The sequence below is a fragment of the Delphinapterus leucas genome, chromosome 2 (genome assembly GCF_059928025.1).
Source record: "Delphinapterus leucas isolate spDelLeu-1000000601 "Yukka" chromosome 2, BTC_Dleu_Yukka2, whole genome shotgun sequence".
Taxonomy (NCBI): domain Eukaryota; kingdom Metazoa; phylum Chordata; class Mammalia; order Artiodactyla; family Monodontidae; genus Delphinapterus; species Delphinapterus leucas.
This window is the reverse complement of record NC_143130.1, coordinates 168,649,675-168,672,781: the sequence shown is the minus strand read 5'-3', so window position 1 is coordinate 168,672,781 and position 23,107 is coordinate 168,649,675. Positions and strand designations below refer to the sequence as shown.

General features: G+C 50.3%; 1 protein-coding gene across 1 annotated transcript in view; it reads right to left on the bottom strand.

The window, feature by feature from the left end:
• Positions 1-22,130, bottom strand: part of DGLUCY (D-glutamate cyclase) — a 50,445-nt gene extending 28,315 nt beyond the window's left edge. Inside the window, 9 exon segments of the mRNA XM_089906280.1 lie at positions 4,361-4,459; positions 4,462-4,611; positions 8,190-8,393; positions 10,724-10,846; positions 11,993-12,020; positions 12,023-12,145; positions 14,847-15,045; positions 17,141-17,294; positions 21,742-22,130. Of these exon segments, the coding sequence (XP_089762406.1) occupies positions 4,361-4,459; positions 4,462-4,611; positions 8,190-8,393; positions 10,724-10,846; positions 11,993-12,020; positions 12,023-12,145; positions 14,847-15,045; positions 17,141-17,294; positions 21,742-21,844 (1,183 nt within the window). The 5' untranslated portion in view covers positions 21,845-22,130.
• Between the last annotated feature and the right edge of the window lie 977 nt (positions 22,131-23,107).

Here is a 23,107-nt window from a genome sequence, read left to right as displayed (position 1 = left end):
CCCATGTTGTCACCGCAAGCCCTTTGGGAGCTGTCGCGGCCACCCCAGTGGGTCGATGGGGCGAGCTGAGGGCAAGGAGCCAGATCACTGTCAGAGATCCTGAAGTGCCCCTACCGGGGCTCTCCCAGCCCCCCTTCTCCAGTTCCACACCCCGCCTAGGGGGAAAGACAAGTGGAGGGCAGTCGTCCATCAAGGGATACTCATGAGGCACAATCTATGTGTGACGTGACACCCCAGGGAATGGGGGGCAGTCACGACAGGTCGAAAGACCCAGCCCCTCTGTGTGCTGTGAGGGGCAGGCTGTTGGCCCCGCAAGGGGGTTGAATAGAACCAAACAACAATTCCTGGCTGTGTGACCTTGGGCAAGCCATGGGACTCCTCTGAGCTTTGGCTTCCCCCTCTGCAGAATGGGGGTAATCAGGCCCTCTCCCAGGATTGCTGTGGATGCAATGGTGTGATGTTTGCCAAGCACCAAGCTGGGGGCCTGGCACAAAGCAGGTGCTGTGTAAAGCCTGGCTCTTTATTTCTTTGAAATTGGATTGAGGATACAGGATACTAGTAAGACGGGGCAGCAGGGAGCCACACAGGTTGGGGAACATAGCATATCCCCAATGGGGGCACACAGAGAGAAAGAAGCCCAGGCAAGGAAGGTCGGGACGAGAGGAAACCCTGCACCTAAGCTATAAAGAACCAATTTATCAATTTATCTTCAAGACAGGGAATCAATGAAGGAGCTTTCTTCTTTAAACATTTCCCAGGCTTCACTTATAAAAAAAGAACTGAAATCATTGTCATTAAAAGGCCAAATTGCTTCTACTTTCTTCATCCACATGTAATGAAAGTTCTGCAAAATCTAATACAGCAGATTCCAAATTCCAAGCCACTGTGTGGGCAAGACGCAGTTCTGAGCTGAGGTCCAGCACGGAGCCGGCGGTCAGGTGAACAGGAGGGCAGAGCGACTTCTGGGAAAGTGGGCAGCAAAAAACACCCAGCAGGGCGTGGCCAGATGGAAGAGACTGCAGGCCTGTGAAGCAGTGGGCACAGTTGGCTGTTCCTTCTCCTTGGTGACAACACGGTTCTTGGTTTTCCTCCTTCCTCAGTGCTGATCCTTCTTGGATGAAGGATCCTGCTCTTCCCCTTGACCTCTGGGCGTGGAGCGTCCCAGGGCGCAATCTGGGTCCTTCTCTCTGTCCCAACTTATTCCCTCCATGATGTCATCCAGTGTCTTGACTTTGAGGCCATCAATATGCCAACTGTTCTCCAGTTCCTCTTTCCAGCCCAGACGGCTCTCCTGTACTCGACTCGTGGATCTGATTGCCTGCTGTCTTCCCCATTTGCACGTCTAATAGGTACCCACACTTTCAGTTATCCAGGCTCAAACTTGCACCCTTATAAATTTTTTCAAATTGCAACTGTGGCAAAACACACCTAACGTAAAATTTACCATCTTATCCATCTTTAAGAGTACCGTTCTCTGGCATTAAGCGCATTCATATCATTGTGCAAGTATCCCCACCATCCATCCCCAGAACTACGGGTCTCTCACTGTTGTGGCCTCTCCCGTTGTGGAACACAGGCTCCGGACGTACAAGGCTCAGCGGCCATGGCTCACGGACCCAGCCGCTCCACGGCATGTGGGATCTTCCTGGACCGGGGCACGAACCTGCGTCCTCTGCATCGGCAGGCGGACTCTCATCCACTGGGCCACCACGGAAGCCCCATCCCCAGAACTTTTACATCTTCCCAAACTGAAACCCTGTACCCATTAAACACTTACTCCCCCTTCCTCCGACCCCAGTCCCCAGCAACCACCATTCTACCCTTTGTCCCTATGATTTTAATTACTCTGCCTGCCTCATATAAGTGGAGTCATACAGGTGTGTCTTTCTGTGACTGGGTTATTTCACTCAGCATAATGTCCTCAGGGTTCATCTGTGTTGTAGCATGTGTCAGAACGTCCTTCCTTTTCAAGGCTAACATTCCACTGTATGTACAGACCACACTGTGTTTATCCAGTCATTCGTTAATGGACGCCTGGGTTGTTCCCACCTTTTGCCTACTGTGAACAGTGCTGCTGGGTGTGCAAACGGGTGTGGAAATACCTGTTTGAGTCCCTGCTTTCAGTTCTTTTGGGTACACGCCCAGAAGTGGAATTGCTGAATCATATGGTATTTTCTATTTTTAATTTTTTGAGGAACTGCCATACTGTTTTCCACAGCGGCCGCCCAATTTTATACCCTCACCAGCAGGGTGCAAGGTCAGGCCTGCTCCACCACGGTCTTCTCTGAACCAGTCCATGCCAATTCCATCCTCTCAGTCCCCTGCCCCGAACATGAGAGCAGTCACGACTCTACCTTCGAAACATAGATCTGGCTGCTTCTCACAACCTCCATCTCTACCATTCATCTCTGGGGTCCCCTGAAACCAGAGTCTGAGACAAAGACTTGGGTGCAGGTGGTTTATTTGGGAGATGATCCCAGGAGGGAACAGGGACAGTGAGGACAAGAAGGAGAAGCCAACAGGAGGGTTTGTGCATTTTCAAGGCAATGGGGTCTCCGTTCCTCCGGTACCTGTGTGTCTCCAAAAGACGGGAGGCAAGGCAGCAGCTCCCACTCTCCACGGGTTGAGGGGGCCCTGGAGGCGTTAGTCCCCATACTTCCAGGCTGGGTGGTTTTGCAGGGGTTTTTGGAGAATTCCCCACAGAGCACTGGCCTGGGCCGTCTGTGTGACTCAGAGCTTCCACCCCAGCTGTGGCTGAAATCACTGGGGGACAGAAGGACTCGCCACACTTCTCCTGCCTGCAGTAAACTGGCCCATCTCCTGGCCCTACGCATGTGCCTGCAGCTACCCGGGGGATCTTTTTTTTTTTTTTGCGGTACGCAGGTCTCTCACTGTTGTGGCCTCTCCCGTTGCGGAGCACAGGCTGCGGACGCGCAGGCTCAGCGGCCATGGCTCACAGGCCCAGCCGCTCTGCGGCATGTGGGATCTTCCCGGACCGGGGCACGAACCTGTGTCCCCTGCATCGGCAGGCGGACTCTTAACCACTGCGCCACCAGGGAAGCCCCCGGGGGATCCTTTAAAACCTAACCGTGACCTCTGTCCTCCATGCAGCTCCTCTTCTCCTTACCTGCTCCAGGTTGGTCAGCTGGCTTCTGTCCTGTCTTAAGCCTGCCGGGCCCCCACTCCACCTCATGACCATTGTCACAGCCAGGGACACTCTTCCCGCAGCCAGTCCAGGCCTCACTCTTGCACCTGCTTCAAGCCTTGCTCACATGGCACCCTGTCCAGGAGGTCTTCCCTGACCCTCTTGTTTAAGAGAGCAGCCCACCCCTGTGCGCCCCCCTCACGCCTGGCCCGTCAGTCCCCGTTCCCTGGGTCCCGGGCCACTCTATTCCATAATGTATCACCTTCTAACACACTACACACGCACTGTATTATTTTCCTATGCTGTTTACTGTCTCCATTACTCCACGAGGGCAGGATGGCTGTCAGTCTGGTTCACCGATGGATCCCAAGAGCCTTAAATAGCGCCTGGCACATATTAGGTACTCAATACACACTCATCGTGTGAAATGGGTTCTGTATGTCCAGACACAGCCTTTTCACAACTTCTAACGTAGCAGGCGCTTTAGGATATGCCTTCCTGAGGTGGAAGCCCTTTTTAGAGGCTAAGAAGACAAAAGTACTTCTCTGAAGAATGCATTTTGAGGGACACAGAGAGGCAGTCGGAAGCGCGGTTGGCTCCCGGCTGATGCCTGAGTGACACCCACAGAACGACGAGAGATGAGTAGCAGCTGTTCACCCTGCACCCTAGGCCGGTCCTGACACACTGACAGCAGCGTCCCAGGCTCACACGGTCAGCACGCTCGGCTCTGATGCCCATCTGGGTGTTCCGGGAACCTGGGAAGTGTGGGGCATCCTGCCCATTTGGGCTTTGTGGGACACGGCTGTCTGAGTCTCTCCACCACCCTATTCTCGAGCATTCTACCCTCAACTCGGGGGTCCAGGCCTGTCCCGGGTGGCTCAGTGTCCTCTGCAGGTCACCCCTGCCTCTCACGGGGGGAAGCATGTGCACAGGTGGGATCATGGGGCCTGGTGGACCCGGCTTCAAATTCCAGCTCATCATCCCCACCTGGTTAAATCACCTGGCCCTCTCAGAACCTCAGTCTCTTCATCCATAAAATGGGGATAATGCTATTGATATCAAAGAGTTGTTCTGAGTGTTAAGGAAAACGCCCCGTGTCAGGTGCATAGCACTGTGCCTGGGCACCCGGAGGAAGTCCCACAAACGCTGACTCCCTCCACCCTCCGCCCATGAAGCCTCATCTGGCTAAAGGGACTCCCTCCTCTCACTGCTCACCTCGCTGTACAGCCTCGTCAACAAGCTTCTTGTGCAAGTTCAAGGCTCTCTGGTCGACGACCATGGAGACCCCCTTCTCCCAGGCCTGCAGGAAGCCGCGGCTCCCGGCGGGCCGTCCGTCTCTTCCGGAGGCTCGTGGTTGAGATGCGCGGGGGAGCCGGTGGTGCGGAGCATGGAGCGGGCGTGGGACGGAGACAGGAAGACCCGCAGCAGCTTGCCTGGACGGAGCAGGTGCCCGAGACCCCGGCTGCCTAAAATTAGGCAAAAACAAAATTAAATCACAAAATCACATAACTGTGTTCCAAGTAGCATCTTATGGGGACAGTAGCTTGTTTTTTTGTTCGTTTGTTTGTTTTTGTTTCAGAAGTGGATTTGAAGGTGTGGCAGACCCCTCCCGGGCCAGTCGAGAAGGGTCACTGGGTAAGGGGCCCACCAGCCTCTCTTTCAGTTAAGTGTGGCCTCGAGACCAGGTCCTCTCCATGTGACAATCGAAGAGCAGTGGAAAGAGAGTGGGAGTGGTGATGTGGCCTCCCCCTGGCCTGGTCGTACACCTCCAGGCTCTACTCCAAGCTCTTCCCTTCCTGGGAGCTGGGCTGTTGACAGCCAGCGCCCCCTGGGGGTCTCACGTTGGGATGCGGAGCTGCTGGGTCCCTGAGTGACCGCGAGGGAGCAGATACACTTCCTGCTGAGCTAGAACACTCACCCTGGAGGACCCGCCCTGGACTGTTGTGTGAGAGAGGCAACATTTCTGCTGTATGTATTGGAGCAAAGCCTCTTGGGGGTCATTTGTTAGAGCAGTTTAGCAAGCTCTAACCAATACAGGGAATACAGAAGGAGGAAGGGAAACAGGGCTGTCTTAGCTGGGGATTCCCCCAAAGCAGACCCTAAGACAAGGGCTTGGGGGCAGGTATTTCAGTGGAGAGGGAGCCCAGGAAAGAAGTCAGAAGAGGGAGGAGGTGAAAAGCCACGAAAGGATGTGTGAGTGAGCAGGTTAACTCCAAAGGCAACGGCGGCTCAATCCTGCTTGAGATCCTCTAAGAAACCAAGCAGTAACCCCTGGGGACTGTCCTGCCAGAGGACAGGGAGACTGAGCCGTACGCACCAGCTCTGCCCCCTACTGGGTGAAGGCTGCCCGTCGGGGCATTGACTCCCCGGCACTTCTGGGCCGCACCTGCTCTCCTGGAGAAACAGAGAGACCCGAGGCCCAGGTGGGAAGCTGATGTGCTGGGAACCGCCCACTGCAGCTGCAGTGAACCCGGGGGTGGGGGGGGGGGTGGGGGGTGGGGGGGTGGGCCGGGCACCAGCTACATCTTACAGATGCCACCGTGGCTGCCAAGCCAGTCCCAGGAGGCTGCACAGCCTCCGGACTCCCATCACATACCATTGTGCCTTCGTCCATGCTCAGGCCACCTCGGGGCGTATCTGTGCCGTGGAAGAGGGGGGGATGTGACTTAGAACTCCCACCCCAGCTGCGGCTGAAATGAGAGGGGGGCCTAAGGGACGCGGGGGGCGTCAACTTGCATTCGAGGTACCTGGACAACGTGGAGGGACACAGGGTGTGGATTCTGGTTATGGAGGAACAGCTCCAGATTCAGCATCTGGAAACATACATTCAAGTCCAGGCATTGGCACATCACAGCTGTGTGACCTTGGCCTTGTCCCTTGATTGCTCTGAACATCAGTTTTCCTACATGGATCTGGGGGTGGTCCAGGTGGAGGAAGGCTGTGAGGCAAGGGCCCCTCACGTACTGCCCGTGGGAGTGGAAACGGGAACATTTGTCTGGAGGGTGATTTGTACCTTAGATTTGTACACTCCACTGGAGCCAGCAATTCACTTCTAGGAATTTATCCTAATAAAGTGATCATGGGTATGTACACAAATGTAGTCATAAGGATGTTCAGTGCCTCATTGTTTGTGGTGTCAAATAATAAGCTATTAAGAAAATGGTAGAACATTCATAAAATAGAATTCTATATAAACACTTTAAAGGATGTTGTGGTGATATTTAATGATATAGAAGGATGTTCACAATACATTTAAAAGGGAAAGAAGCAAGTCCTAAAATAGTATCACAGTATTATTCCAATATATATATTGGAATATACATATATACGTGTGTATATATATATATATATATATATATATATACATTCAGTCTTATAGGCTCAAGACTGAAGAAAAAGACTTTAAGGGCAAACATAAAACTGTTAATAATGGTTAATTGTGATGGGATCCTGGTAATTTTTATTGCCTCTTTCATGTTTTCTGATGTTTCTACAATAAACATGAATTACTGTTGATAAGTGGGGAGAAGAATAACAACATCTTAAAAGAAAAAAATTGGAATGTAACCTATTTAATAGGATGTGGTGCATAGAGAGAAGAGGGGAGAGAGACCTTTGTCAACTTGAAAGCCGTCCATCCATCTGTGATGATGTTATTATTAGCACAAACATTACCATTATAAACCTGCATTTCTTCATCTTCTCCAGGCACCTCAAATGCCAGCCATGTGAGGTCTTCTCAAAAATGACTGAGTGGCTCTATTATTATGCTCCGTGACTGGTGTTCAATATATGGCCATCAGTCTTATACCTGCTTATTTAATACAGTGGGAATCAGAAGCCTCTGTTGTTCTTGAGGGTTAAAGACGTTCCTTGATAAACAATATTGGCACCTCTGGACAGTCATAAATCTGCCTATTCCCCGAGCCTCATGCTTCAAGCCTTGACACAGAGTTCACCCAAGCACTGAGGGTATTGCTGTGGATGACCTCCCAGATCATTTTGATTAAGCAAAGGGAGCACCGTGTCTGCAGTAAATTTACTTCCCAGTTACTTTTTTATCTGAGCTAATGGCAGAGCTAATAATACATCTTTCCTCATGACGCTTGTACTGAGCAGGAGAGCCGTCAGCCTGGGTAAGAATGTTTGTGAGACAGAAAGTATTGCAGAATTTTAAAAAATATTCACCACGGAGACCAGCTATGTCAGAGACTCTGTGTATACACAGCCACGACTCGATGTATGTGTGTGTCCTGAAAGGTGCGTCTGTAATGAGCAGATATCCCAAATTTACTGTGTGTTTGCATGTAAAGGAAACTGTTTTCTGCAGCATGAATGAATGAATGAGTGAACGAACAGACAAGCACCTTTCAGCAAACCTCGTCCTAACTGGAACCAGCACACCCCTACTGGACCCCAGCAGCCCTGTCTCATGTCTAGAAAGTCAGCGGCTCTCAAACCACAGAAGGGCTATCCTCTGAGACGCCAAATACAATATACATGTCGGCTGCAAACTGTTGTGAGGTTGTCTCTGCAGGGTCCTGCCCCACCAAGGATCCGCCAAGGAGGAGCAATCCAACACCCCCTCATGTCTCCGCTGCCCGGTGCACAAAATCTAGTCTACACCCAACCCCAGGCAATGGCACAAAAGAAGACGATTAGGGACATTATTACGGAATGACGGATGACATTGGTTAAACAGTGGCAGTTGACTACCTAGGAACCATTCCTCTCCCTTTTTCTTCCCTACTCAACCCCAATTTAGTTCTGGATGGGAACGTGCCCACCTCCCAAACTCCCTCGTACGTTTAGTGTTGAAAATTTGGGGGGAAAATGAAGAAAAAAAATCACCCGCAATCACGCTATCCAGAGATCATCACCGTTAGTATTTTGGTGCATTTACTTTTTTCCGGATTCATACACAGTATTAGCATTAAAAAAAAAAGCATACTGTAGATACAGTTGGCATGCTGCTTTTTCCCCTGAACATTCATCAGTGATGAACTTCTCCATGTCCTTGAGGTGTGACTGCTTGGTTTCTTACCTGGGTCGATGGCAATTATCATCTCCAGTTCTCTGACCTTCTGAGCGACTGAAGCTGACGCCATGCTGCAGTGCAAAGGATCCTGGGAAATGTGATGGACCTCTGGCATTCCCTCAAGGGTGAGACATCTGGCTGGAGCCACTGTACCCTTCAGGGCAGTCATAACTGTGCAACCCGGTGCGCTGGTGAAAGCCAGTGGCATCTCTAAGGCACACAACAGGAGGGTCTGAGCCCAGCCCACTTCATCAAACCCTGTCCATGCCCATCTAGCCCACTGTTAATGGGAAAGATGGCACCCATGCCTTGACTTAGCCAACGGCACTCCTTAACCATTTGTTGGCACCAGGTCAGGACAAGCTGGCTTACGACTAAATCAAGTTCCACATTAACGGGGGCCCCTGATTTTTAGGAAAGTGAAGATGGGTTGAGTGTGGGCAAAGAAGTGAGGTACCCACAGCTACAGTTGGGGCTCTAGGAGTTTCCATCAATGCAATCCCATGGATATCAGAAAGTACTTACTAAACACTTGCAACGCATCAAGCCATCTTGCTTTACTTTGCAGCAGTTGTTAGATCTGCTAACAAATAGTTCTCTCTGAACATAGCTTCTATTTTTCTCATGTCCCATATATTTTGCTTTGGTTTATGCTAATTTTGTTCTCCCCCACTAGATTCTGGGCAACAGATGCACTGTAGCATGGTTATTAAGACATGACTTTGCATGGTGAACACACTTGAGCATGAGATGTGACTTTATCCTCTCTAAACCTGTTTCTTCAACTGTAAAATAATGATAATGCCTCATCTGGTTGTTGTCAGAAGTGAACTGGAAAATGCACATAAAAGTGTTTAGCAAAGTGCCTGGTCCAGTGTAAGCCCTCGGTATAAGTGATGGTTTGCATTATTGAACCAGGTGCTATATATTATCCATTCTCATGTCCTTGTGCCTGGCCTGTTAGGTGCTTAATCCTCACTATAACTTAATTTAGACCTTCTGCTTTCTTCAGTGTCATTATGATCCTTGAGTACTTTAACCCCACTCAGCTGTATATTCCCAGAGAAGACGGACCATTGCTTATCCATCTCACAAGTGCACACAATAAGTGCTCAATAAATGTAGACACGAATTGAGTAAGTAACAACGTCTTGGATTTCACAGGAAACTGTAAAATTTCTCAGATCTAACAGAAAGCCAAAGTCAGCCAACACTTCAGAAGGAAAACCTACTGACAGATGCGTCAAGCATTCTAACTTAACTTTCAGCTGTGATAAAAAGTGGAAGAACTAAGGATTTCGATGAATGCAATTGTTTTTCTGTGTTTGGGGCAGAACCTAAAATTTGTCACTCTAAAGCCATCACACACTAGAACAGTCAGCTCGAAGTGTGACATGGCGTTTTGGCCCATCTGTCGTGAGATGTGCAGCAATTAATCTATTGCTAATAGAAGTTTAAATATTGAGGTTTGAGCATGATTTTTATAAATTAGAAAGATTCAAGGTGGTCCCTGACCAACGATGTCATTTGTTCTCATTTACAATCAAACATGCTATCACAAGTCACAACTGAAGGGCTATCGTGTGCTGGGATCCCAGCCGCAGTGAGAGCTCTTCTGCAGGGCATCCCCCGGCAGGGGACAGGAGAGGGCTGAGACCATCGTGCTGGAGGATATTTACTGTGGGTGTGTGGATGTGTGTACACACGTGAGCACACACACACTTGTAAATGACCACAAGCTCCCTGAGAACTGCATCTTGTCTCCTGCAGCATTTTATTCCTAAGATCCGGGCACAGAGTAGGCTCCCAATACATTTGTGTGAATAAACGAATAGAATCCCCTGGATCTTGGTGTTTATGCCCTATCACCATATTGGAGATAATCTTCCCCTATCATGAGGCCATTCTAGTAGCTAAGCGTCCATGAATGCTTTAAAAATAAATTGAAAGGAGCACTAAATTCTATTATTTGTAGTGCAAGCCGGGCTGACCTGGCTAGAATCTTCCTCTGTCTACAACAATGGGCTGCAACAGTTATTTTTAATGTCTCTGTCACATCCTTACCTTACTGTGTGCTAGTTAGGGGGCCCTCGTGTGTCGCTTCAGTGTAATATCACCCTTGGCCTTTGAAAAAATGGACCGACAGTATTGCTTTCAAACACCCGGCAAATACCACGTGAAATGCTTTGCTTAATTGAGTTGCTTGCCTTCACCTTTGCTTTCAAAGCCCCACTAACCTCCAAGATGTCTCAAAATATCAAGCAAAACTGGCACCTCTGTTAGATTGGACTGTGAGCCTTCCGCTGATAGAAATATATTCAATCAAAACATATTTGAGCTGAAAGACAAGCTGCTCTGGTGAGACCCAGCACTGGGATGAAAAGAAAGCAGTCAGAGGGATCTTTGCTGCGGGCTATAGGCCTGTGTTTTATGACTTTATTCCTTAAGTCATTGCACCATAAGCCTATGCATTCAGGAACTGGAAACTCACCCAATTCCCTCCTAGGTCAGAGTAACAGCCCCCTTAAGCCCAGACATACTGCAGGCGCTGACAGCTTCGAGACTGGTCAGCTGAGAAGGCCAGAACACTGGAACGTGCCCTGGCTGACACACCACAGGCTCCCCGTGGTCAGGTTTGGAAAGATCTTTGATACCCAACAGTTCTGCAGATGGAAGAAGAAAGTGAATTCCACTGGGTCCTGCACTAGCTGGCACTATCTGATTTGAACATGTTGAGCAGTTTATGGTTCTTTCTCCAAGAGCAACTCTAGTCACAGAACCACTGTAAATTGGAGAAGTCCAGGGAGGACACCAGGAATCCAGACTTTGCCAACCCAGAATACTTGCTGACTTCTAGTGCATTTTGAGGGGCACAGTTTCAGAGCATGGAATCTTAAATGCGTGGGGTGATTGCTGGAGGAGACTAGGGGGCATTTAGTCCAACACTCTCATCATACAGATTGCGATTTTGAGTTTATCTTGGTGCAGACCGAGTCACATAACCTAGACAGAAACTCTGTTGCTTGACGACCAACAGCATCCCTACCCCTGGCCGGATATCAGAGCGCTCACGAAGACAGCAAAGATGGATGTATTGGGTTCAATTCATCCCACTAATGATAAAACTGCCGACACTCTGCTTTGGGTGGTCCTGAGACCATCTTTCTGTGAGGGAGGTGACAGGTGCTGACTGCATTTTTGCAGAAGGCCGGGCTTTGTCTGATTTTGTTTGTTAAGCAGCTGAGTGAGTTCAGTTACTCTGAACTCTGAACTCTCTCACCCAAGACCCAATCCCAAGCTCTCATCAGGCCCGCTGAGAGCCTCCAAGAGGCCTGGGAAGCTTCCACGCTTGGATCTGCTCACTTGCCATCAGATTGAGTTAATACACTGGGGATCAATGGCTTTCGCCTCAAGTTAACATTTGGAAGGAAGCCGTCCCCTGCCCAGATATGCCGCTGAACAATAGCCTAGATTAGCGGTTACTATGATTTCAAATTTCAAGGCAAATAGCTCTGCTGACATCCTCCACCACCTGCTTCCCCAACCCCCGGTTCACTTGAAGTTCACAGGGACCAATGGATGAGGCTGGCTATTCTGCCAAGGGCGTCACCTTCAAACCTGAAGGGCACCTGCAAACCCAGCCCTGGTGCTACTGCAGGAATCTGGGTCTTGTCCAGGGCCTTAACCCCCAGGACCGCTGGGAAAGATGAGGACACGTCAGGGGAACTCAGGAACACAGCAAGTTCCCGTCTTCTCAGGCAGAAGTCCACGTGCAGCTGTCAGAATCGTGAACGAGAGTGGACACTGACCTGGGTCACCAGTGTGAACCGGTTGTCCATATGCTCACCCCCCACGGAGCAACAGGCCTGCACCAGCTGTTCCAGTTTGTCCTTGGGAACGGGCCTCACTGTGACCACCAGAGGGCAGCAAAAGCCAGCAATGGTGGCACAAGGCACCTCTGTCTGCCAAGAAATCAAGTGAAATAATGTTAAAAAATAGAATAAGCACAGATGAAAGCCCTCAGAACCAAGAGTTCAAAGCAGCTCAGTGAAGGAGGAGGTCCAAGTAGCCATCATAAAAATATAGCTTCTACTTTTTTTTGTGTGTGTGTGTGTGGTACGCGGGCCTCTCACTGTTGTGGCCTCTCCCGTTGCGGAGCACAGGCTCTGGACATGCAAGGCTCAGTGGCCATGGCTCACGGGCCCAGCCGCTCCGCAGCATGTGGGATCTTCCCGGACCGGGGCACGAACCTGTGTTCCCTGCATCGGCAGGCGGACTCTCAACCACTGCGCCACCAGGGAAGCCCCCTACCTTCTACTTTTATGTGACATAAAGATGAGGAAGATTGCTGGTAATTATTGGTCTAAAACAGAGAATCTTAATTTTGTACTCACCCTGGACCCCTTTGGAAGTCTGGTGCAGCTACGGACCTGCGTCGAAGTAGTATTTTTAACTGTGTAAAAGGAAATGCATAGGATTACAAAGGAAACCAATTATGCTGCAAATGCAGTTAGCAAATTATGAAAAAACTATGATACGGTGATAGGTATGCTTCTTCATTAGCAACTCAAGCAAGGAACAAGATGGGAGACCTACCCTTGGAATTTTGAAGTAGTGATCAACATACGGGATATTTCTGAGATGTCAGGAAGGACTGCAGTGTGACATGGGCATGTCTGTGACTTCTTTGGGCAGCCACCAAATCACAGGGGCTGCTGACGTGGTGCTCGGTTTTTTTTCATTACAATCATAACGGAAGGAAACACTCCATTACAGTTTGAAGCTATGAAAAATAAATGCAAATTTTTTCCCACCCAATTTCATAGACCCTCTGAATTTTCTCCGCAGACCTCAAGGGGCCCATGAACACAAAGGAAGACCTCTAGGAGAATCAGAGGCAGAGGGTCCCCAGGAAGCGGGAGCCTTGAAGGAGGCCCCAGGGTCTCCTCTGCCCCATGAGTCCACAGACCCCACTGAGCCCTGCTCACTCCTCCTGCCTCAGTAGAAGCTGCCCAGGATGACCTGTGTGACTTTCCCTGCTTATGTTGTTGTTTCCCACCCCCCCGCCCCCCGAATGTTTTCTGGTCCCTGTAGTGGGGCTTATGAAAGCTTCAGGCCATGGCCAGGAGGATATACCACTGGGACAGTCTTGGCAGCTGCCTGAAGGGCATGCTGTTAGCACCCTGGCAGCAGCAGGATGAAACCTTGGTGTGCCTGCCAGGTTGACGTCTGCAGAACAGCACTCAGGAGGGAGCACATGCCAGGGACACTCACAAGAGACCGGCAGCACTCCTCAAGGCCAAGGCGCCTCCTTCTGGGGGACTCCCTGCATCCCCTCAAGGCTGCCAATTCAATCCATGATGGCAGCCTGGCCATTTCTCCCAGCAGCCAACGGGCAGAGGCATCGATATTAAACAGAAAGCTATCTGGTATCCACTGGGATGGTGAGGTGTGGCTAGACCGTGGCTCTGCAGAGCACTTCCTCTGGGCAGCAATGGGCACCTCTGTGCAAAGCATCTTATAATTGTCACACCTCCACTATGGGCATTTTACAGATGGGAGCCAGGAGTCCTGGGTTCCAGCCTGGCTTTGGGATTTAGGCAAGTCCCTTTCTCTCTTGAGCCTCAGCTTCTGCATCTAAAATGAAAGGCTGGCCAGGATGAGCCGCGAGGCCCTCCCAGCTCCTACCTGCCACAGACAGCGGTGTGTTCCAGGGCCAGCCCTGCAGGGGCCCAGCCAGCAGCTGTGGTTCTGCAACCCCCCTTCCCAACCGTCAAGAAAACCGCTCAGACACATATTTCACACATGAAAAGCAGCACGCACTGTGGGCAGCCTTGTTTCTCATCAGAGGCAGCCTGGGCCCCTCTGGCAGGAGCCCAAACCAGGCAAGTTCTAATAAACGTCTCAGACCCAAGATGAAATCTCCAATCTGCGTCCTCCGTAAAGAAACCTGGGGCTGGCTGTTGACACTGGCTGCCCATCCACCCAGCAGAGTACGTTCCCAGACTTCACACAAGTGTCCAGAAGGGGTCAGGGGAATGAGCGATCTGGTTCTCCACTCCCCCCATCTCCCCACCCCATGACAAGCAGTGGCTGGAATAAAACCTCAAAAACACTGCAGGGAGGCGGCCCCATGGCGGGCACGTCCTCCGAGAGGCAGCCACTCTGCATTAGTGACCACCAGCGGCCGCCTCTGGCCAAGAACATGACCCAGCTTTCCTGACAGAGACATGACCTAGCAGCTAACAGCCTGGCCAAGGCTCTGCCACAAATCCCTGGGCGTTTACCCAGCCAGGCGCGCTCTCCCCGCTGCCAGGGAGCTTTTTCAAAAATCTCACTGAGGTGCCCGAAGTTAAAGGAGCCAGACAAATTCCAAACAGGTTTGGTTTACACAGCACAATGATCTGCCCGGAAGGGCTTAACTCGCACTCCCAAGGGCATGCTGGGTGCTCACAGAGGTAGGCAGGGGAGAGGCTGGTGGTCCCATTTTCCAGATGAGGAAAAAAAGCCCAGAGAGGTTAACCGCTTGTCCTGGATTGCCCAGCTAGAAAATGGCCAGAGCTTAGGTCTCTTGCCTCCTGCACCATTGTTCTTCCCACTGCAGGAAAATACAAGATGACCCACATTCTCAAGTCATTCTGCCCCTGTGGATTGCGTCCCTACCTTGTATGCACCCATGCGGCCGTGGCCTGCTGAGTCCCTTCTGGGGAGTCCCCCCTTCTCCCAGGCCCCTTCCAGGGAGAAGCTGCTGCCCAGGAGGAAGGCCATCATGTCCTTCAGCTGCCCCGAGGACTCCTCCAGCGAGGTCAGGCTGCCCGTGCAGGTGCCGAACTCATACTTCCAGAACTGGGGACAGCCCGTCCTGGAGACACAAGGGAAAGCTCATAGGCCCCCAGACTCGGTATGGACTCTGACAATGCATTTTTAAAAAGGACTGGGGAGGGAGAAGAGGACATCTGGGGCTGAAATTTCAGACACCAGCACCAAGGTGGTGAGCACAGTTTTGGGCAGGGGGCCTTGCTGGCATCCTTCAACATCCTTCATCCTTTCCAGACTGGAAACTATCAAATCAGCATGAATATACTGTAGCCCCTGCCTCTACCCTATTATATTTCCTGTAACCTCAACCGGAAACCAGCCAAACCAGCAAGTAAAGGACAATGGTGCCCTCTCTGCCATCGAGGAGAGGCAGGCCTGCAGGCCAAAGGGACAAGGAAGCTCTCAGTGCTAACAGTGGAAAGGCCTTTCTCTGCTCTCTTAGAGAAACTCCTCCACAGGGTTGAAAGTCTTTAGTCATAAGCCTATTCTTCATTCACTCCAAAACCATTTTGCTGAGTCGCTCCTCCGTGCCAGGCACAGGCCAGGTGATGGGCTATAGTGATGGAGAGGATAACGGCCAGCCTTTAAGAAGCTTGAAATCCTACACTGGCAGGCGAGGCTCCATTGAAATCAGATGCTAGCAATACAGAGCAGTGAGTGCTAACTGCCTAGATCGAGGAGTGACTCAGAGAAGGGAGAAATCCATTCTCTCCCACAAATGGGGAGATGCTGGAGCTGGGTCCTAAAGGCTGAATAGGAGTTCACCAGTTGGACAAGGGAGAAAGCACATCCTAGGCAGAGGGAGCGGCATGTGAACAGCATGCAGGCATCAAGCCCCTAAAAGCCGCTGAGATGGCAGCATGGGAGGGGCTCGTAAAGGAGTTGACCTCGGATCCAGGTGGGGCTCTGAAGGACCCTCCCACCCCTGGAGTCCACAAATGATAAGAGAAGAATGTTCCTGGGAACTTTTTCTCTGAGGAGACAGTTGGGGATGACTGGACTGTCGGAGGGGGGTAGGTACTGAGCCAGGGCCTGGTCACTACAGGCCTGATATCAAGTAAGGTACAAGCCACAGGAAGGCACCAAAGAACTTTTTTTAAAAAAAATATTTTATTTATGTACGTATGTATGTATTTGGTTGTGCTGGGTCTTAGGAGCTCCTTAGTTGTGGCATGTGGGCTCCTTAGTTGCGGCATGCATGTGGGATCTAGTTTCCTGACGAGGGATCGAACCCGGGCCCCCTGCATTGGATGCGCGAAATCTTAACCACTGCGCCACCAGTGAAGCCCCTACACTGAAGAACTTTAAACGAGGGAGTCACGTGATCAGACATAGTAAAAGTCACTCCAGGGGGAGAGAATATGGGGATGGGGTGGGAGAATAGGAGAGGGAAAGAGTGGGACAAGGAGAACAGTTAAGACGTCACAGGATTTTCGGAGAGAGATGTGAGCCTGAGCTAGGAGGGCAGGAGAAATGTGGGCTCCCCAAGTGCTACTATGGAAGCAGAATCAGTAGGGCCATTTATTCCATATGTTGTATTTTAAAAGTCTGGGAGGGCTTCCCTGGTGGCGCAGTGGTTGAGAGTCCGCCTGCTGATGCAGGGGACACATGTTCGTGCCCCGGTCCGGGAGGATCCCACGTGCCGCGGAGTGGCTGGGCCTGTGAGCCATGGCCGCTGAGCCTGCGCGTCCGGAGCCTGTGCTCCACAATGGGAGAGGCCACGACAGTGAGAGGCCCGCGTACCGCAAAAAAAAGAAAAAAAAAAAAGTCTGGGAGAACATTCATGACAGTATTAACAATGTCTGTCTCTGGATTTAATTGCAGGTGGTTTTATTTCCTTCTTAATCCTGTGGAGTCAGGTTTCTAGCTTGGGTAATGAAGTGGACGGATGGCAGTGCCATCTGTCCAGGGCTGGACTTTCTTGGTAGTCCCAAAGATTTCTCCCAGGGCAGGGGAGAGGGGTAGGAGTGGACATGCGAAGACGGCAGCCCCTTCCAAAGCAACAGTCATGAGTTAGGCTCCATGCCAGACACCATGGGGTCCCCGAGGCTGGACAGAGAGGTTTCTGGTGACAGACACACCTGGCTGCAGCATCTGGCCACTCCCAAGCTTTAACCCCGAAAGCTCAGGTTTTTTACCTGGTACCTGGGACAGCACCCAGGGCAGGTAATGTCCACTTGCCTGGCTCACTTTCGCCCAGCAGCGGCAGAGGGCCACTGTTGATCTGGCAGAACTTTTCAAAGGCCGGAGCAAGGGATCTGGGCAGGGCCACCACACTGGCTGGCTGGAGCCCTGGGTTTGGTGAGAGAAGGGAAGAATGCAGTCAGTTCCTTGTAGAGGCTTTTTAACTTAACTTTTTGTTGAAGCGTAACATACACACAGAAAAACGCACGTACATGTACAGCTTGATAACTTTCACAAAATGAATACACCCATGGAACCGGCATCCTGGTCAAGACACAGAGGGTTACCAGCATCCCAGGACCCCCTATGCCCCTCCTGGTCATCATCCTCCACACGCCCCCCACAGGGATAGCCACTGCCCTGACTTCTAACACCACAGACTCCTTTTGCTTGTCCTTCGTACATGTTCTTCCTAGAACGGAGTCATACGGTATGTGTCTTTTGAGTCTGCCTTCCTTCACGCACCAATAGTGGGTTCATTCTCATTGCTCTGTGGTATACTCATTACTACAATGCATTTACCTAAAACTATTGCTGATGGGTATTTGAATCGCTTCCGGTGTCAGGTTATTACAAATGGTGCCTCCGTGAACATCTTAGTACATGCATTTTGGGCACACGTGTGCACGGTTCTGTTTGGCACATACCTACGGTTGTAGGAAATATAATTGCTCAGCTTTAGTAGATACCGCCGAGCAGGTTCCAAAGTGGTTGTGATATTGACCAGGGCTCTTGGCCTTCCCCAATCAATAGAAATTGATAAGAGGTCAATCAAGAAATTCTGGGTTTGGTGATTGTCCCCTTTATTGGGGCCCCTGCGGCCGCAGGAGGGAAAGAAAATAAGTAACAGGTTCCCTTGCTCGCTTCCCGACGCAGGGTAAGCTGGTTCCTTACATGGGGTGAGGGTAGGGGTGTGTCTAGGGGCTGGGCCGGAGCGGTGGCGTAGGTGTTTTGCCCACCTTTTGGTGGCGTTGAGTGCAGGAGTCATGCACAGTACCCTGCTTTTGCTCCTGACACCCTGTTTTTGCTCCCACCTCTTGAGAAGTGGCAGTTGGGTTTTTCGGTCTTTTTGTATCTTTTGTCCAGAATTTGCCTCAACTGCGCATGCACACAGTTATTTTTAGTCTTTGCATTTTGTAGCTCGAGGAGACGTTTGTCCAGGTGCAAGCGTTGCAGCACTGCAGCAAATGGTCCCAGGTCCCAGCCGATCCCAGTTGTACCGATTTATACTCCCACCAGGGGGCGCGTGAGTTCCTGGTTGCTCCATACCTGCTTCAACGCTTGGTGTTGCCTCTGCCTTTTTCATCCCAGCCTTTCCAGTGGCATCGAACTGTGGTTTTGATTTGCATCCCCCTGATGAGCACTGCAGATGAGTGCCTTTTGTATGCTTTATTGGCCATTTGGGTATCCTTTTTGGGCAAGAGACCGTTCACTTCTTTTGTCTGGACAGGTTCTTAACTGGGCAGGCTCAGAATCCTCGACTCTCCTCCAAAGAGATAGTCTTACTGGAGTTTTAGAGGAAGACCCCCCCACGTGCACGCCACAATCTCCCCGGGGGCAACCAGCCCACCTCTGGAATGGGAAGTCCTTTGGCTTTGGAGGCAAACAAACCCGAGTTTGAATCCTGATTCTGCCTCTGGCCAGTGCTGTGACCCTGGGCTTGGTTTTCCCATGGATAAGATGGCAGTAATCATACCTACCTCAAAGAACTCCTTGAGTCCTTTCCTGTGTGTAAATTACCCAACACACCGGTATTCGGGAAGTAGGGGTTGGAGTTACATTCATTCAGTGAATCTTGTATAGACATTTAAAATTATGGTACAGAAGAAATATTTAAAGATATTAGAAGATATTTGGGATGTACCATTAAAGGAACATTACTAGGTAACAAAACATTATGTTCAGCATATTCTCCTTTTTAAAGGAGATAAGAGAAAGAACTAGAAGGAAACACATCTTCATGTTAATCACGGCTATCTCCACTGACAAGATGGTGGGTGATTTTAACTTTCTCCTTTGTGCTTTCCTCAATATTCTAGAATTTATGCAATAAATAGGTATCTGGAGGAAAACTGTAACTAGAGGAAAAACAAATAAGAAAAGTTATGTTTCAAAAAAAGGGACTATTTCCTTAAAAAAAAAGATCATCCCAAAGAAAAATATACTCTTTTGGAGAAATAACCTTGGTGACAAATCTCCTAAATGCCAGGTATGCTCTACCAACGAGTGGACATTTCTTTTCTGCAATAATATCTGTCAGCTAATATTTTCTGAGTGCTTATTATGTACCAGGATCTCTGTGCTAAGTAATTTACATGTGTAATCAATCATCTGTATTTTATACGAGAGGAGAGTAAGGCTCAGAGAGATAGAGTGACTTTCCCAGGGTTACACAGCTGGTATGTGGCACAGCCAGGATTCAAGCCTCAGACTGATGACCCCTGTGTCCCTCTGAGGTCACCACTGGGCTGCGGGCACGGGCCTCCCCAGGATGGGTCCACCACCCCCTCCAGCATCTCCCTCCTTGGGCATGGGGTAGTGAAGCAGATGTGACCCTCTGCAGGGAAAGTCTGGGACTGGCTCCTGCTCTAACTGCCTGGAACTCATTACCTCAAACCCTACCGAGCCTGCCAATGCTACAGACTTTCCAAAGGAGGTCAAACTGAACACCCCCTGCTGCTGAAAGCTCAAGGAAGCTGGCTGCATGGCTCAAGCAAGCCCAGCATGCCCCAAAAATAATCTGGAGTGAGGGAAGGGAATTCAGCCAGCCTAGAGGCCTCCCATCCCCTACCCACCCCTTTCTTACCTCCGAAGCCTGTTTCAAGAGCAAACTGGATTAATACCATAAATCACGAGGTATTATGTGCACAAAGCTTCTCTGTTTCCTTTTTAATGTACTTCAGAAGGCACTGTGTTTCGGTTTTGCTCATCTCTACTGTTGGTCATAGGAAGTCCCAGAGTCGTCTCCATTAGTAACAGGACATGGAATAGAAGTCTCCGTGGTGCCTTTTTGGAGGGGCGGTGGACACACGAGGTGGGGCTACTTTAAGGTCTGCTGTCTCGGGCTCCATCTAAGGTCACGACAGCTTTTTCTTTGTGGTGAGAAATCAAGTGAGTCCTCTGAGTCCTTTTACCCAAAAAGCAATGTTTTCATTTTTTTAAAAAAACTTAATAACAAGAGAAAAAAGAAGAAGAAGAAGAAGCAGCAGCAGAAGCCTTCTAATGTTCCTAATCTGATCTAAAGCCCTGGAAGACGTAGTCCCAAGCTGAAGAGCGCCAGCTGTTCCACAAAATGAACTGCTTTCCTTGTGGAGAATCCACGACAGACAGCAGCTAACGTGGGTCCCGCATCTTATGTACATCAGCTCTGTGGGGAAGATTCCGTGGTTACTTTCAGTAATAGATGAGGCTCAGAGAGGTCACACAGTCTGCCCACGGCAACAGCCAGTAAGGAGCCACCTGCGCCCTTGGCCCCCCAAGGTTCTAGTGAGCAGGGTCGACCTGGTTGAGCTAGGGTTTGCTGGTCCATCATGTGTACGAAGGGTTGTGGTCCACTGTTCCTTGCTGACTCTGTAAAGCACACTTCCCGGTATTCACATCATTGGGAGCCCCCTCCCCCTTGACGCTGGCCTGGGCCACATGACTTGCTGTGCTAACGGGACATTAGGAGGTGTGATGCAAGCAGAGGCTTCATATGTGCTTGTGCATTAGGGCTTGTCCTCTTGGAATATCTCCCACGGAGGCCTGAGCTACTCCGTAAAGAAGTTTGGCTTCCACTGCTAGAGGGGCTTCCTAGACAGAGAAATGAGAGGCTAGTCCCAGTGGTTCCAGCCATCCCAGTGGACACTCCAGACATGTGAGGAAGAAGCCATCTTGGTTGTCCAGCCCAGTGGACACCCGTGGAGCCCAGCCTCAGGGCAGAATTATGGTTTAAACCAGTAAGTTTGGGGTGGTTTGTAAGGCAAGACTAGATAATTGTTGGCCCACAAATAGCGACAGAGGCTGGACGTGTCCATAAACAAGGAAAATTGTCCTGCTTTAGTATTTTAATCTGTGTTGCTGGTGACTCCACCAGAACCAGAAAAGTCTTTCCCATTGTGAAATTTTGCTGGGATTCAGGTCAGTGACAATTTAGATATCTGTTTTCTCTTGCAGGAACTTTTAGAGCCTTGGGCGTCACTCCTGGGATGTAGTAGGGAGATGGGTGCCACCAGTCTAAGGAGGGAGACTTGGTCTGAATCAAAAGCAGATTAAAATGCAGCGTAACATGGGGGCACTTTTCCCAGAAGGGAAAACCTTTCCATCATCGGAGGTCGTTGGCGGTTCTCCCTATGGAGCTGTGGGGACCAAGCAGAGCTGGTTGGTGATAGACTTCGCACCTGAGTCTGGTCCAAGGTGCCCGCTCCTTCTGGGAAGTTAATTAGTGACCAGCGAGAATCTCCTTCTGCTCTGACTTTCTGTCTCCCGTGCAGAAGCTAGGCGTCTCAGGAGTTCCTGGGACTTACATGGCTGGTATTTCCAGGGAATATTTTTTTAACATCTTAGCACCACTCACCCCTAGCCATGCTGGACATGTTTCTGAGGTTTGGTTTCTTCTGTAGAATCAAACTCCTCACAGCAGAGGGAAGGCGGGACTTCAGGGGGAGTGGGAAGGTCATCCCTGGATGGGCCACAGAGGATCTGGGTTATGGGACAGGGAGGGACAGATGAGAAAGCACAGCTCCCCGGAAGGCAGCAGATCCAGCATCAGGGCTGCCTCCCGACCTGCCCAGGGCTGCTCCTGGCCCTGTCCTGGGGTGGCTGTTATTTGGAGCAAGTTCTCGCCCAGCCCTATCCCCTTCATGTCTCAGTTTCTAATGAGAAATTCCTAACACTTCAAGATGCTTTTTCTCTGGCCTGGAATGTCCTCCCTGCCTCCCTCCCAGAAGGCCTTTCCATTCCTCAGAACTGGTTCAGAATCTTCTACCTCCAAGATGTACCCAACAGGCTCGTGCTGGCTGGCTCTGAGCTGCCTTGCCCCCAAAGCATTCTTTGAGCCACTGATTTTGGCCTGGAGTTGCAGTCAGCCTGATGTTCTACTTGACCCTGAACCCCCTTTCTCTCTCCCAGAGAGACCCCGAGTGCCTAGAGGGTAAGTCCATAACTTAGGGCTCTTCCTCAGCCCCCAGAGCACTTATCACAGCCTAAGCACATAGTACACACCAAACCTACTTATGAGTAAGTGAAGAAATGAATGCATACCACGTGAACTCACAAAGGGATTAATAGGCTAGATTTTCTGTCTACTTATGACTTCTGTTATTTAGATTTAGGACCTAGAAGGTAGAGTTTTTTTTTTTTTTTTTTTGCGGTATGCGGGCCTCTCACTGTTGTGGCCTCTCCCGTTGCGGAGCACAGGCTCCGGACGCGCAGGCTCAGCGGCCATGGCTCACGGGCCTAGCCGCTCCGCGGCATGTGGGATCTTCCCGGACCGAGGCACGAACCCGTGTCCCCTGCATCGGCAGGCAGACTCTCAACCACTGCGCCATCAGGGAAGCCCGAAGGTAGAGATTTTATGTTTTCTTCTTTATATCCCCTCCTCTCACCACTACTATAGGCACAGTGTCTTATACAGATTTTTGGTGAATGAATAAAAACTGTACATTTTAAAATATAGAGATAGTCTCAAAGCTCTAGGAAAATATGCTCAAAAAGTAATCCTATAAATTGACTTCTTATACTCTAGAAAGAGAGGCATCAACATGTCAGCAAAATCTAGGGCTAGATAGCCACGTTGTGTTGGCCTCCAAGGCACAGCCCATGTCTTCCTCATCTAAATATACCACATGCCTAGCATAGTGCCTGACACAAAAGTGGGAGTTCATACGTGTTTGTTGAATGACTGACTGCAGGCTCGTTGAAAGCAGGATTCAAGGGCAGTG